Source organism: Sphaeramia orbicularis, chromosome 6 (genome assembly GCF_902148855.1).
Source record: "Sphaeramia orbicularis chromosome 6, fSphaOr1.1, whole genome shotgun sequence".
In the NCBI taxonomy this organism is placed as follows: domain Eukaryota; kingdom Metazoa; phylum Chordata; class Actinopteri; order Kurtiformes; family Apogonidae; genus Sphaeramia; species Sphaeramia orbicularis.
Genome location: NC_043962.1, coordinates 30,062,653 through 30,076,656, shown reverse-complemented (window position 1 = coordinate 30,076,656; position 14,004 = coordinate 30,062,653). Strand labels below are relative to the sequence as shown.

General features: G+C 37.3%; 1 protein-coding gene and 1 pseudogene across 1 annotated transcript; one reads left to right on the top strand and one right to left on the bottom strand.

Annotated features, from left to right (window-relative positions):
- Nucleotides 1–206: 206 nt before the first annotated feature.
- LOC115421728 (uncharacterized) lies at nt 207–371 on the bottom strand (annotated as a pseudogene).
- A 10,309-nt stretch (nt 372–10,680) lies between these two features.
- foxb1a (forkhead box B1a) lies at nt 10,681–11,622 on the top strand. Its single transcript, XM_030137255.1, has one exon. It carries the CDS (start codon nt 10,681–10,683, stop codon nt 11,620–11,622), a length of 942 nt encoding a protein of 313 aa, XP_029993115.1.
- Nucleotides 11,623–14,004: the final 2,382 nt, after the last annotated feature.

Sequence of the window (14,004 nt, the reverse complement as noted above, 5' to 3'; positions counted from 1 at the left end):
TCGCATATTTGCAAAGGAGTGGGAGGCGGTTTTCATTTATTTATTTATTCATGTTCATATGTTTCATTCACGTTTATTTATGTCGGAATGAAAGTCTTTTGAGGTTTTTTTTTTTTTTTTTTTTTTATAAACCAGTTCTCATCTGTAGTTTCATTCTTTTGCCTTGACTACTTGTATTTTCCTGTGAAGGGGAAAAGTTTATGAACTCAGATAAGTTAGGGTTATTCATCACATGCACAGTTATGCGTAGTTCAATGCACTGTGAAATGCAGTTCATAAAATTATCCTCCATCCACTTCATGTTCAGAAGGGAATATCACAGCATTTCTCAAGTCAGAAACTACAGAAATGATCCCTGAAAGTATAGTCTACTAAACACTGGAGGTGACTGTAGCAAATTAAATACCACAAAATATGCACTTCTATATTTTAGGAATTCTGATGTTTTTGTTTAGTTTTTATTTTTTAAAGAACTAATCTGATAAAGTAACTAGAGTACTTTGAATGTGTTTCTTCCATCCATATCCAATTTATTCAGCTATAACCTTCCATTACTGTGCACTTCCCCACATAAAACACACTCTGAATCCAAGGAGGCACAGGTGAAGCTGATGTTCTTAAAATCTTTAGATAATCTTTTTGAATCTTTTATACTTTTTTTTTTTTTTTACATCATCAGAGAACAGTCCAACACAGAATAGGAAAAGTAAAAATAGTGTCCCAGTAGGTGATAAGTTATTTTTGCATCACGGTGTCCTTGCTTTTCCAGTTTTTCACATACACCACCCTGCCCTTGATGACCACCTGATTCCTTAAATACAGTGAGTGAAACACCAAGTACTAATGTTTTATTTTTTCTTTGTCAGTCTGAAATAACATCTTCATCTATTTTCATTCTGAAAATATTTAACATCTCAAAGCATTTTTGCCCATTTTGCATATTACTCTGTCATTTGGCACCTTAGTAAAACAGGTCTATGCACCATTTTGGGTCATAACATATATACAGCCTTATTGGCAAAACTTTTACAACAATCAGTTTGTGAAGTTTCTAAGTAGTAACTTTAGTGATATACACTGTAGCCCATAAAGTTGGAATTTATTTTCAGACACATTCCTCTTTTTATTCCTATTAATACACATCAGTAATCACCTTTGACCAGGTACAGTGAGTACATACTGAGTCCCAATTACACTTTATCTATCAATAATAAATCACATTGTTTCAATTATTTCATGAGAAGAGGTAAAAAAAGAAAAAAAAAAAAATCTACTCCAACTTTTTGTGCAGCAGTGGATAAAAAATGATAATACAACAATGTGATGTATCTGATGCTGCACTATATGATAATGAGGAGGTCCATTTTAACTCCAAATCTGCCTGTTTCCCATCCTCACTTTTTGTCTATCTAGCTAAACATACTTTGCAGATTTTTTTTTTTTTTTTTACTTGGAACGTGTCATAAATAAATCAATATGCCTTTCAAGCCTGGCTATTAACAGCAGTGTCCTTTCATTCCCATTTTCTCCATCAAACCACACTAATCCTGATTTACACAGTTTAAAACCTTGGCCATATCCCTTACCTTCCAAGGAGATAGGGTAATTAAATTGATACTTTTTACAAGTCGTACTCAATAAATCTGAATAAATTAACAAGGCATTACTAAGACTGCTACATTAAATTTGCATAGTGTGTTTAATGAATATGCAACTGCAAGTGAAAAGGTCTGCTACTGTGAACTCTTGAAATTAGCATAACTACTTCCAGCATGTTTCTTAAATAATGCTCTCATTTGCACATCACTGAGTTGGCTAATTCTAACTTCAGTCACTGTAGCCTCATAATTAAGACTCCTGCTTTAATTTTTAATGAAGTTTACGTTACATCAATCCTGACAGTAATGAGAGGGACATGGAAACAAAAAGGCTGCTAATAATTAAATTCACCAACCAGTTTGAGGCGTAGTAATTCCTGAGGAGAAATTACATGACTAATTATTAATTTGATATTCATACCATTCCGTGGAAAGACTCACATAACTGCTTGTCCCGGTGCCAGTTATGCTGAAATGCAAAATGCCTTTTCACTGCCCCCATGACTAGGAGGTCTCACATGGATTTTAGTGCACAATTAATCATGTTGACACTCACGATTAAATGCTTTTTATTGGCCCCGATTTATTAGGCCATATTACCTGAGTTGGTTTAACGCCTGTTGAAATCTGTCAGTGGGATGAGGACATAAACAGAGTAATAATTGAATAACAGTGCTGATTTTAGGGCAGTTTGGAACTGGAGCTGACTGTACACACTTTGATTAGAAGTAAAGAAAGTAAACTCTGATCATGGATGTTAATTTTTTTATTTATTTACTTTTTTAACTTGTCTTGTCCAGCATCATAACAGCAGAATGGTAGTCTGGCTGCCTTTTTGTGCTGAGCAAATTTGCTTTGTCGAGGGAAACTTTATAAAATATATGAGGATCCCATTGATATTCTACTGTCTTTATTTTTTAATTTTGTTGAACCACATTTTGATGCCGGACCTGACACGAAGGAACAGAGGGAAGAAGAAGAAGAAAGAGGGAAGAGAGTTAAGGGGGGAGAAGAAGGAAGAAGAAGGTGGCGAAGACCCTCACAAGAACATATTAACAATACTAACAATAACAACCATGGTGATAATTACAATGCTAACAACAACTAGAACAAGAACTCAGTAAACTAGGCAGAAAAAAATTACAATTAAGTAAAATAAAAGAAATAAGACCTATTAAATGAACAATATAAGAAAAGAAAACATAACAGAATATCATAAACAATGACAGCAAAAGGATGTTAATGTTCAGCAGTACATCTTCTGTATTATAAGTATATGTTCAAACTATACTATTGAGAAGTTAAAGAAAACTTTATAACTATAAAATAGAAAAGAAAACAGGTGCTTCTCTTTTGGCTGTCTTTTTTTTATTTATTTTTTTAGCTCTCAGTGGATGCTTATTGATTGTATTTTATGACATCTAAGTCTAGCCAAACTCACAATTAACACACATTAATTCATGTTAGTTACAAGTGATGAAATGTGATTTTTATAAACCCAATAAATTGTTATATACAATCACTGAAGAGTTTGCATTTTCTCTCTCCTTGAATGCCCTGAAATATGTAGAAGTTAAAGTTTAATCTTTGCTGGACTGCTATAGCTACATCAGTACTTTCCAAAGGAAATATTACATTATTATCAAGTGACTACACTCAAGAGGGAGGATAAATATTTATAGCATTGCTTTAAAGTTGTTAAAATGTAAAACACATCATTATCAACTTGTAGGTGAAGTCTAAGAAGAGACAATAATACAGAAACCAGCAACAGTTTTCCCATTTTGAGACAGATTTTGGATCAAAATTGCTTTACGTGCAGACCTTCTCATCCCAGTTGTCGTGACAATTCATCTGAAAGTGAATTATTTGGGATTGTAATAGCTTTGGTTTTGACAGGGGAACAGAATATTTCCCTGGTGATGAGGCTGTTAATACTCTGTCTGTGCCTACAGTAGCTGTGACCGAGGAAGATTTTTTTTTTTTTCCTCATATGCAGAAGTACTTGACATTTCATCCGATTCTTCCTGTGCTTTTCCATCAGTGCATTATAATAGCATAAACCTCGAGTCAAGATTAAATTTATTTGATTGAAATGTAATTGCATTCTTTTGTGCTCATGCAGTCTGTGTGCATTTGCCATCTATAATTCAAATGCTTTGTCACATCTGAAGTACTTGTTCCTGAACAGGTCAGAGTCAACAACATTATTTTCAAGTGCAAGCTCTTGAGGGTCTAGTAATCAACATGACAGTTCATCAGTTCTATTACTACTATTCTAAATCTTCCCATATATTAGCTACTTCAAGAACCCAATAATCAACAGGATTTCAGATGCATAAATCCATAATTTTCTCTAGATATTAGCCATGCTTTTCAAGGTCTTTGGCCGCCAGCAAGGGGTTACATCCTCACACTGAGTGTCACAGCAGACTGGTGGAATAATGATGCGGAGTCGACGCTGTTCTCTGTCTCCAGCTTTTATAGACCTACAAATATTTAAGCCTTACTTTAATTAATATGACAGAATCCTGGTGTGGGGTTGTTTCTTGTGCCCTTTTGATTAGCCATGGATTAACAGGACCTTTATGTTTTTCCTCACCGCACCAATGTTTTCAGCACAGGTTAGCTCCTCTGTTACTAAACAAATGAATTAGTGCCTGGAAATGTGTCATGCATATTACCTTTCAGCAGGAGGCACATTGAGCTGGTCAACCATAAAGGGCCAGTGCAAAGCGTACCATGCAACATTGCTTGTTTGCGTTTCTGTTTAAAGCGCTTTGTGATTTACTGTGAGGCTCGTTTATGCTTAGCAATGCAAATTTGAGTGTTACAGCAGCATATATCACACACCAATTAAAATATATCAATAGGAGTGGCACTTGGTGATTGGTCATTGTGTTAGTCACCCATGAGCAAAGGACTGAACACGGCCACGGCGCCTTCTGCCCTGTCTAGTAAAATGCAAATAATAAGTGACATTAAAACAAAGGGTTTTCCTTCCAGACGGGGTCACTGTCTCTATTTAAAGAGCCACCTTGCAGATGTAGGTCAGAAAGACCAAAGCCCAGTTTAGATGCTCTAATTTGTCCAGGAATATACTTGCAAACTTTTAAATTTTTTTTGTTTTATTTTTTTATCCTGTTACCTTCCCTGTGGGTGTTCCCAGCTTCAGCGGTGTGTTTTTGTTTATGTGTGATGTAAACACTCACATATTGTTAATGCGTATTGTGTTGTTCTGGTCTTTGGCTCTTTTAGCCATCCTTAGAGACCAGGCATTTCCCTCATGTATAAGATGAAAGACAGAACAAAATGCCCCTCATTTGGTCCCAGTTGGTTAAGTGTGTTCTGATCAGTGCCAAGGTCTGGATGAACATGAGCCACACAAAGGACCGTGCCTTCCAACCACGCAAGCTCACAAAAAGAGAGGATTTGCCTCAGTTAGAAGTCTAACACAGTAACCCCCAAAGGAGCGTCATGTTGGTAGGTGTTACTGGGGACATGTCTAACAAACAACAATGTCAACTTCTTCTGAAATGATCCTAAGGCATTTTCCATACCTTAAAAAACTTGCAACTAATAAGAGATCAAACAGACAAGAATACCTGTCCTCTAACATAATTATTTACCATTTTCCCACTCATGAAATGGTAATAAAAAGTATAATAGCTAATAGAAAAATAAACACTGAAAAGAAAGGCGAAGGGTCATGGATAAACATACAACTTTGACCTCAAGAGGTCACAATATCACTTAAAACGACCAAACATATTGATCCGTGTATTGATTTTCAGTTCATGTGTCAGGTTTCATCAGTGTTTTATCACACTTTTATGGCACGGAGGAGTTTGATCTATGATTTTAAAAGGCATTATGATGGTGCTGATACATTAACATTATTTCATCCTGTGATCCTTTGTCATTATGTAGCTGTAGATGCATGATGATACACGTCAAAGCACTCCGTCCGCTTCCTTTTTTCCTTTTATTTTTTGCATAACAACCTTTCATCTTTCTACTTCTTTGTGAAAGTTCACTCTTTTGTAAAGTTTATTGTTAATATATTATGATCTCACATTGCTCAATAATACATGCTCCTTTCATTTCAAACAATGTATACAGTTACCGAGAAATTCCAAGATTATTCTTCATATATAACTAGTTCATTATAATACAGAGTATAGTAGTGAAGGGGTCGACCTTTTCTTCTCAATATTGAAATGGACCCTGGCTTGTTCCTCTCATCTTCTTCACATTTACATTTTTTACTGTCTCACCTCCTTCTTCCTGCCCTTTTTCTTCTCCTCTGTCCCTTTTTATATCTGTCAGCAGGCTAAGTATCTCGTAGTTTAACAGGATGATTTGTTGTTCCGGAGTCATCTGTCACCAAAAGCTAAATGATGAAATGATAGTGTGAGCCGTACTGTCTTGTCTATAATGAATTATGCAGGGGGTCAGGGGCCTGTGTTTTGGTTACAGTCGACAGCACAAACACGGACCTCAGGTAGTACACTCATCAGTCCTGCTGTTTCTTACCATATGGAGCCAATGAACTGGGACACCCCTCCTACACACACACACACCCACACACACACACACACACACACACACACACACATACACACACACAAGCACACACGTAGACACAAATACATGAATATACTGTAGATTGTTAGATTCGATAGTAAGAAAAAAATGTCACATTGACCCTCCAAACCAACTATGACTGATTTAACACATCAGCTTTGCCTCTAAATAATTCATGGATTGAATCACTGGGGGCACACTTTCATGTGATGGATGAGATAATAAGGTACATTAAATTACATAAGATTATCAACCTACTTTATAACAGAATAAGCATGACTAGTTCAGATTATAGAGCCTGTCCCCATCTGATGGTCAGAGAGTGAAACTGCTGCAAATGACACGTAGAAGCAAAAATCAAATTAAACATAAAATTAAAAAAATAAAAAATTCTAATAGTGTTCATGTAAAAATCCACAAATAATGCATGTTTTTTTTTTTCAACGTCTTTTAGTGTTTAATTGGATAAAACTATTCACAGACAAATTGAATTAGATGTTCCCGCCTCTGTACGATTGAGATATCTGTTACAGATGATGTGCTGTATAATGAATGCCTAATTTATGTAATTAGACCATTAAGCATAATCCGAGCATATGTTCTAAATGCCCTGAGGTCTTCTTCCAGGTACTCCCTCTGATGTCACCAGAAACAACTAATGGAGTGGGCTGCCAGGACGGTAATCCCGCTGTTTGATAAAATAAACAAAGATATTTTCACCATATTATGATATCATAATAAATAATGGTGGTTATTACTGGTCGTCTTTTTTTTTTTTTTTTTTTTTTTTTTTTTTTTTTTAAATATACAGATTCCAAAAGGGGATCCAAAGGGGGGGGGGTGGCATGTGAAGATGGCCTTTAAGTAGTGTGAATATCCCGTCATATAGGCTAAATTTGCCATTGAAGAGGGTTTCATAGGAGAGCCCTCTGTCTGCTAATTAATTGTCATTCTGCTGAATATTCATACCTTATCATCAGCGCGTCCTTAATTGCACCGTAAAACATCTCTGGGGGCTGAAATCACTACGGACTTAATTAGAAGCACAGACCCATTGGTTGGTTGGAAGAGTCAGTTTGCAGCAGACAACAAACTTGTTTTACCTGCCTTCTCCCTCCCTCCCTCCCTCCCTCTTTTTTTTTTTTTTTTTTTTTTTACCCTACACACACATGCATAAATACACACATACACACACACTCTTCGAATACTGAAGGCAGAGGCCAGACAGAAAATAAATCCCTTTAATTCTGCAGGCCTAGTAAATGATAACACGCGTGATAAAACTGGAGACAACTCAAATAGGAAATTGCGTTAATTTACACTCATTATTCACTAGGATTAGAAATGTTTGCATTAAAAAAAAAAAAAAAAATCCGGATTTGTACACCTCTAGCAATGATTTGTTTATTCACTGGTCGGTTAATCGACATTGCCTGGAGTCAGGGCAACATCGTGGATGCTCTGCAGGACCTGAAAAGGAAAAGTTATAGACAGTGACAGACGTTTTTGCGCATATGCCACAAAAATAATTCAGATTTTTAAAATGTATTATTTATGATTTGATAAACTCAGAATTATTCTAAATTAATGTTAATATTTAAGCATCTTAAATACATGTGTTTTTTTTTTTACATTGAGGATCAGGCTACTCTCCGCTTTAAATTTCTCTTAATCGTTCCCTGAATAGCATTTTTTTTCCTCCCTCCGTGGGTCTGGGTGGCAGCATATCTCAACTCGATTCACTGTGACAATATTGTTTGGCTATCATTCGCTGCTTTAGGATGAATGGCATCGATCCTCTTTTAACAACATTTGTTTCCTATTGTGTTCGGGGGTGCAGCAGAGGAGGGCAGACGTGTGAAAGTGGCTGTTTGATTCTCTTTTTCATCCCCATGACCTCAGCTTTTGTGTCTCGTCACCCTGGGAATGTCACGCCTCACTACTCTACTTTAAGATGTTTCAGAAAGTGCCCTTTGTTTTCGCTCCTCTTTTTTTTTTTTTAAAGCTCACACAAAATTGTTCTTGGTCCCCTCCTGCTATAAAGGATACTTCAGACTGAGGCACGGTTCACAAGTGCAATGCAATTTGGCTTATCCCAACCTTTGTTCGGGTTTCTACAAATGACCAAACATAGTGCAGACTTGATCTACTGCTGCTTGAACTCAGGAGTTTGGGAGCAGCTAAAAACCCTATTCAGATTCAGAGTCATGGTGGTATTTTCAGTGTGTGCATTCGGCAGGGACAAAAGGCCCTACCAATATCCCATAACCCTGAAGCTCAAAAAGCCACACCGTCAGTGTGTGTGAGAGGAAAAAAAAAAAAAAAAAAACACTCATTGCTCCTCAGTGGATCGACTGGTTAATGCGCGTCTTGCAGGTTAACTTGCAAAACGCATGACAGCAACTTTGTGGGGCGAACACGGGCTAATAAAACTAACAAAGATTAAGCATTTAATAGGGAAAATACAAAACAGAGAATTACAAGTTAAAAAAAAATATATATATATATTTTTGCAGCATGTTGATTTTTTAACTGCAAATTAATCTGACTGACACCTAATAATATAACTTTTTTTTTTCATTCAGACTTTTCTGAATAGATGAATAGGCTGCATGTCAGAAGATGTTTGATACTTGGCAGTGTGTTGTCATTATCCGTGCTGTTGGAGATGGGTCGACTGGGCCACTTCCTTTTAGACAAAACCCTTTCAGCTGAACATTAATAGGAAATGACAGGTGTTAAAAAGGCACTTTGTAGGAAATAAACAATTAAACTGGACACAGGGTTTAAAGCTGAAGTCACAAGGAAAACTGTGAATTTTCTGATTTTTATGGAATTGTCAAATGTATTTTAATTTTGGCACTTGTTCTAAATTCCCATTCTCCCTCCTTCCTCCTTCTTTAGAACTGCTCCACAGTTTCAGATTGTTCCACATAGCAGAGAGGACGCTCTTCTACATGCTGCTCCTGGTTTCTGGGTGAAAATAGCCCGCTGTCCCCCGCAATGCGATTCTTTTCCTAATCCGTCAGACTGGTGATGGGGTGCATTGTGGATTTATGGAGGGAAATTAGCATAAATTATGAGCAATTCTGCGTGTGCGTGTGTGTGGTCCTTGGCATTGCAAACCCTCCAAGCGGAAAGGTAGCCCTGGCCAAAAGCTTGAATAGCAATAGCTCAAAATAGGCTTCCCATTTGGTTTTCACATTCATATAATTGACTTATGGATATTTTATACAGTTTTCTCCACACCATCCTCAAGGGTTTATTTGCATTTCTGAAGTACTTCTGAATCTTCTTTACATAAACACAATAGACCTGATTGCCTCATGAAGTTTCAGTTTGAACAGTATTGTTTGCATTGTGTTGATGTTTTCATATCGTCTACTTCCTTTGCTCAGCTCTGGGCAAAATTAGCTGAGAAAAACTAATACTCGACTCATCACCAGACTTGCTCACGGCAAATTATTTTCTGTAGTGTTTGCATTTCGTAAACAACATTATCCTGTGTTTTATTATAAAACTAAATTTTAATTTTTACACCTTTTTTGCTGTTCATATTGTAATTATACGTAATAGAAATTATAATAGAATGAAAAAAAATCAATCATGCATCAGACTTTATGGGAAAATATTTTTAAAGAATTAAAAACCTACTCTTTGCATACACATCCGCACATAAATAATATTTTATTACAACAGTTTTTGGATTATACAGTTCTGCACATTTGCCCTAATAACAGCAGAAATAGGTAATTTAAGCAAATGTTATAATGTCTTTTATAATGACGTGTAATAAATTGCAATATGCAGAATAATTCTCATGTCAAACATTAACATTCTTCTTGTACTTGTGAATTGGAACTGTAAAAGTCCGCTGAAAAAGTATTAGCGCATACCTTCACACACTGAGTGCCATCGCAGTTCAATTCCGGTTGCAGAGCCTTTTCACCCCTTTTTCTGTCTTCAAATGGAAATGATTTCCATTGGCCCAAGGTGTCCATGTAAATAGGTGTAAATGAAACCAGATTATGCCTTCCTCCCAGCCCCCTCCTCCCATGGCAATTGTCATGTGATAGCAAAGAGGTGGCACATTAATGGAGCGCCTCTACAGGGGTCTTTTCTGCTCATGTCACTACATAAAACTATCAGATGGTTAGAGGAAGGCCATGGAGGCATCCACTTAGCTCGTCTTATCAAGGACGCCAAATGAAGTCTATTCAGCTCTGCTAGCGGGACAAGTTGACTTACTTTGCAAGAAAGACTTACAGCAGCCGTCACTCCATAAATGTGCACCGTCCGACCGCCTGCACACCGCAGAAGCGCACAACCTGGCTCTTTTACGCACGACGCAACTCCACACTTGCTTTGCGTTCTAACTTTTCCTGGCTGGCTGTTTTCATGAAGAGCGGAAAATCTTCACCAAGGAATTAAGGGAGAATATTTGTTCTTTTTTTTTTTTTTTTTTTTGCTTTTGTTTTTCTGAAAAATATCGAGGATGCCTCGTCCAGGGAGAAACACGTACAGCGACCAGAAGCCACCTTACTCCTACATCTCCCTCACTGCCATGGCGATCCAGAGCTGCCCAGAGAAGATGCTTCCTCTCAGTGAAATTTACAAGTTCATCATGGATAGATTCCCATATTACAGAGAAAACACACAGAGGTGGCAGAACTCTCTTCGGCACAACCTGTCATTCAACGACTGTTTTATAAAAATCCCACGGCGCCCAGATCAACCAGGTAAGGGCAGTTTTTGGGCATTGCACCCCAACTGTGGAGACATGTTTGAGAATGGAAGTTTCTTGAGACGTCGCAAAAGGTTCAAAGTGTTGGGCGCCTCTGATCACTTGGCCCCCAGTAAACAGTCGGACGCTGCCCATTACCTCCAGCAGCAAGCCAAACTGAGACTGAGCGCCCTGGCAGCTACTGGCACACACCTTCCCCAAATGTCAACCTACAACCTCGGAGTGTCCCAGACGTCAACTTTTAAGCATCCCTTTGCAATCGAGAACATCATCGCCAGAGAGTATAAGGTCCCTGGAAGTCTGGCGTTTTCCACCATGCAGTCCATGTCTGCCGGGTACCCGCTCCACAACCAGCTGACGACAGCCTGGCCCCACATGTACAACACCAGTGTGATTGACACGGCGGCCCCAATTTCCATGGCAAGTAGCGACTACAGTGCCTATGGCGTGCCCATCAAGTCCCTGTGTCACGGGGGGCAGTCTTTACCGGCTATTCCTGTGCCAATCAAGCCCACCCCGACCACCATGCCCGGTTTCTCGGCGCTACCTCCCCACCTCCCCGCGTTTCTGTCAAACTCTCCACAGTCTCTGAGCCCGACGTCCCCACAGACAGCGACGAGCCAAAGCAGCCCCGCAACTCCCAGTGAGACCCTGACCAGCCCCTCCACACTGCAGTCTGTGGCCGTGCACTGACCACCTGAACTCTGCCCCCCCACCCACCCACCCCTGCAGAAAAACGAACTGCTGACTGGCTCCCAGGCCCCTTTACCGAACCCAAAGTTTATATTTTCTGTCGTCGGAAACTATCAAGGCGAGTTGCAGTTGCATATCGATTTATTTGTGTATGTGTTGAATGTGTCGCTTTAAAAATTGTGTCATAGAAGTCCAGCACAGAATCGCACAGCGAAGTATTGCTCTTCAAAATATAAATTATTTGATAGTTCTATTTTTCATTTTATTGTGAAATGTGAGTGTTGAAAGTGGAGCCACAGAGGAAGATCAATGGAAATATGTTTCTGGCACCATCAACTCTGATTTTAAGTGTTTGCAGATTTTCAGTTTATTCCGATAGCAAAACTTTTGCACCGTTTCTGTGTGACCACTGTAATGTCAATGAAATTGCGAGGCAATGGCTCTGTGTTTTTGTTTGCTTTTAATACTGGAATGATGGATAAGGGTATACCAAATAGGAATAGGATTTAGATTTGTTCTTACCATCCATGTAAAAAGAAAGCAAACTGAGATATGAAATCTTTTCAAAATTGAAAAGTAGTATTGTAAGACGTCCTCAAAATGCAAGATGTGAATATTGCAAATAACTGATACTGAAATGTTGTAAAATGCACTTTTTAGTTTTATGTTTTAGATATCTATTTTCCAGAAAATGTTCTGTGAAGCATTTAATTTAAAAGGCTGTGGTGACCATGTGTATCAGATGCTGTAAATTTGTACTTTTTTTTTTTAATTTTTATTTTTTTTGTTAGGTAAAGCATGCATTATAAATTTGTGTTGTCACTGTTGTTGTTGATGTTTGGTTTTTGTTTGTTTATTTTTGCAAGCATGCGTGCTTTTGAAAAGTGTGCAAACAAGTCTGCAATGAATTGGGGAAAAAAAAGTGGTCATCGAAATATTTTCTCATTAAAAGTGGAGTAAACAATCAAAATGTTTCTGCAGATTTAATCACGAATATTGTCATTTATTGCTGTTGTCACATTATTATTATTATTATTATTATTATTATTATTATTATTATTATTATTATTATTATTATTGTTGTTGTTGTTGTTGTTGTTAGTCGTATTATTTCTAATGCTAAAAAAATTTAAGTGATAATAATAATAATAATAATAATAATAATAATAATAATAATAATAATAATAATAATGGTGTTTTGCATCCGGACCTGTTTGATTTCAGAGTGTGAGAGCTCACAGAAGCTGTGTGGAGAGAAATGAATCGTGCAGTCGATTAGGATGCATGGAGTTGCGATGCCATGGTCACAGCACAGACAACTGGGCTCATTCATCAAGCTGTAGACTAAACACAATTAAGCCCAACAATAAACATTTACAAAAGCTGCAAATAGCACAAGCTGCGTCTGAATTTATATTGTTGCATATCTCCGACTATAGACCCTGAATAAATAAGTGTGATGCTATTTCTTCCATTCAGTGGTTGCAACTTTCTCGGTCTGCATTTTTTCCCCTCCTTATTCAACAGTTTTATATAAAGAGAGACGGCGAGAAAGCGCAAAACACGTTTACACAGCAACCTATTCGGGTTTGGGTTTTTTTGTTTGTTTTTTTTAATGCTAAATAAAAAAATATATATAGCGCTTTATCTGCCTCCCCTATAGAAAGCAACAGCCTATTTCGGGGTATTAAACAAATACATTAGAATTCCGTCACTTTATGCAATGAGTAGATCAAATAAAGGGTCTCGGGCCACTTCATTCTCCCTCATTCACATGAATTGAAAGTGCAAAGAATAGCAAACTTAGACTGGGCCACCAATGTAGATTTAGCCTTTTTTTCAGCAAGACAAAAAGACTTATTTTTCACAAACACATTGCTGACTGGGGAACTAGGAAACGAGCTGCGAGACCCTTTTGGAATTTAAATCCACCCCTCCCCCCGTGGACTGTTTGTACAACAGTGTTAGTTTTTTCCCCACTTTGTGCATTTGTGTGTGTAACTCTAGATGATTAAATGTACCGAAACATGCAACGGCAGATTATCAGCTTCAATTCTGCAACTGATTTTTTTTTTTTTTTTGTCACCTGCAGTTTAGAAAGATTTTTATTTTGCACAGTTAATTCTAATAAAAAACAAAACACTAATAAAGACCCATGAAACACATTATATTTGTTTTTCTTTTTTATCACATTCTGCCTTGTTAAAAAAAAAAAAAATCGATATATATTTTTTAAATTATAGATAACAAGTAAATATTTGCATAATTACCCCAACGGTAAAATAAAATAAAATAAAATAAATAACCAGCTGTTTTTGCACAGCTGTTGCATTTTAAAGGCTTGTCCAGTAATTTTCTATGTAAATTCTTAAAATGCTACAA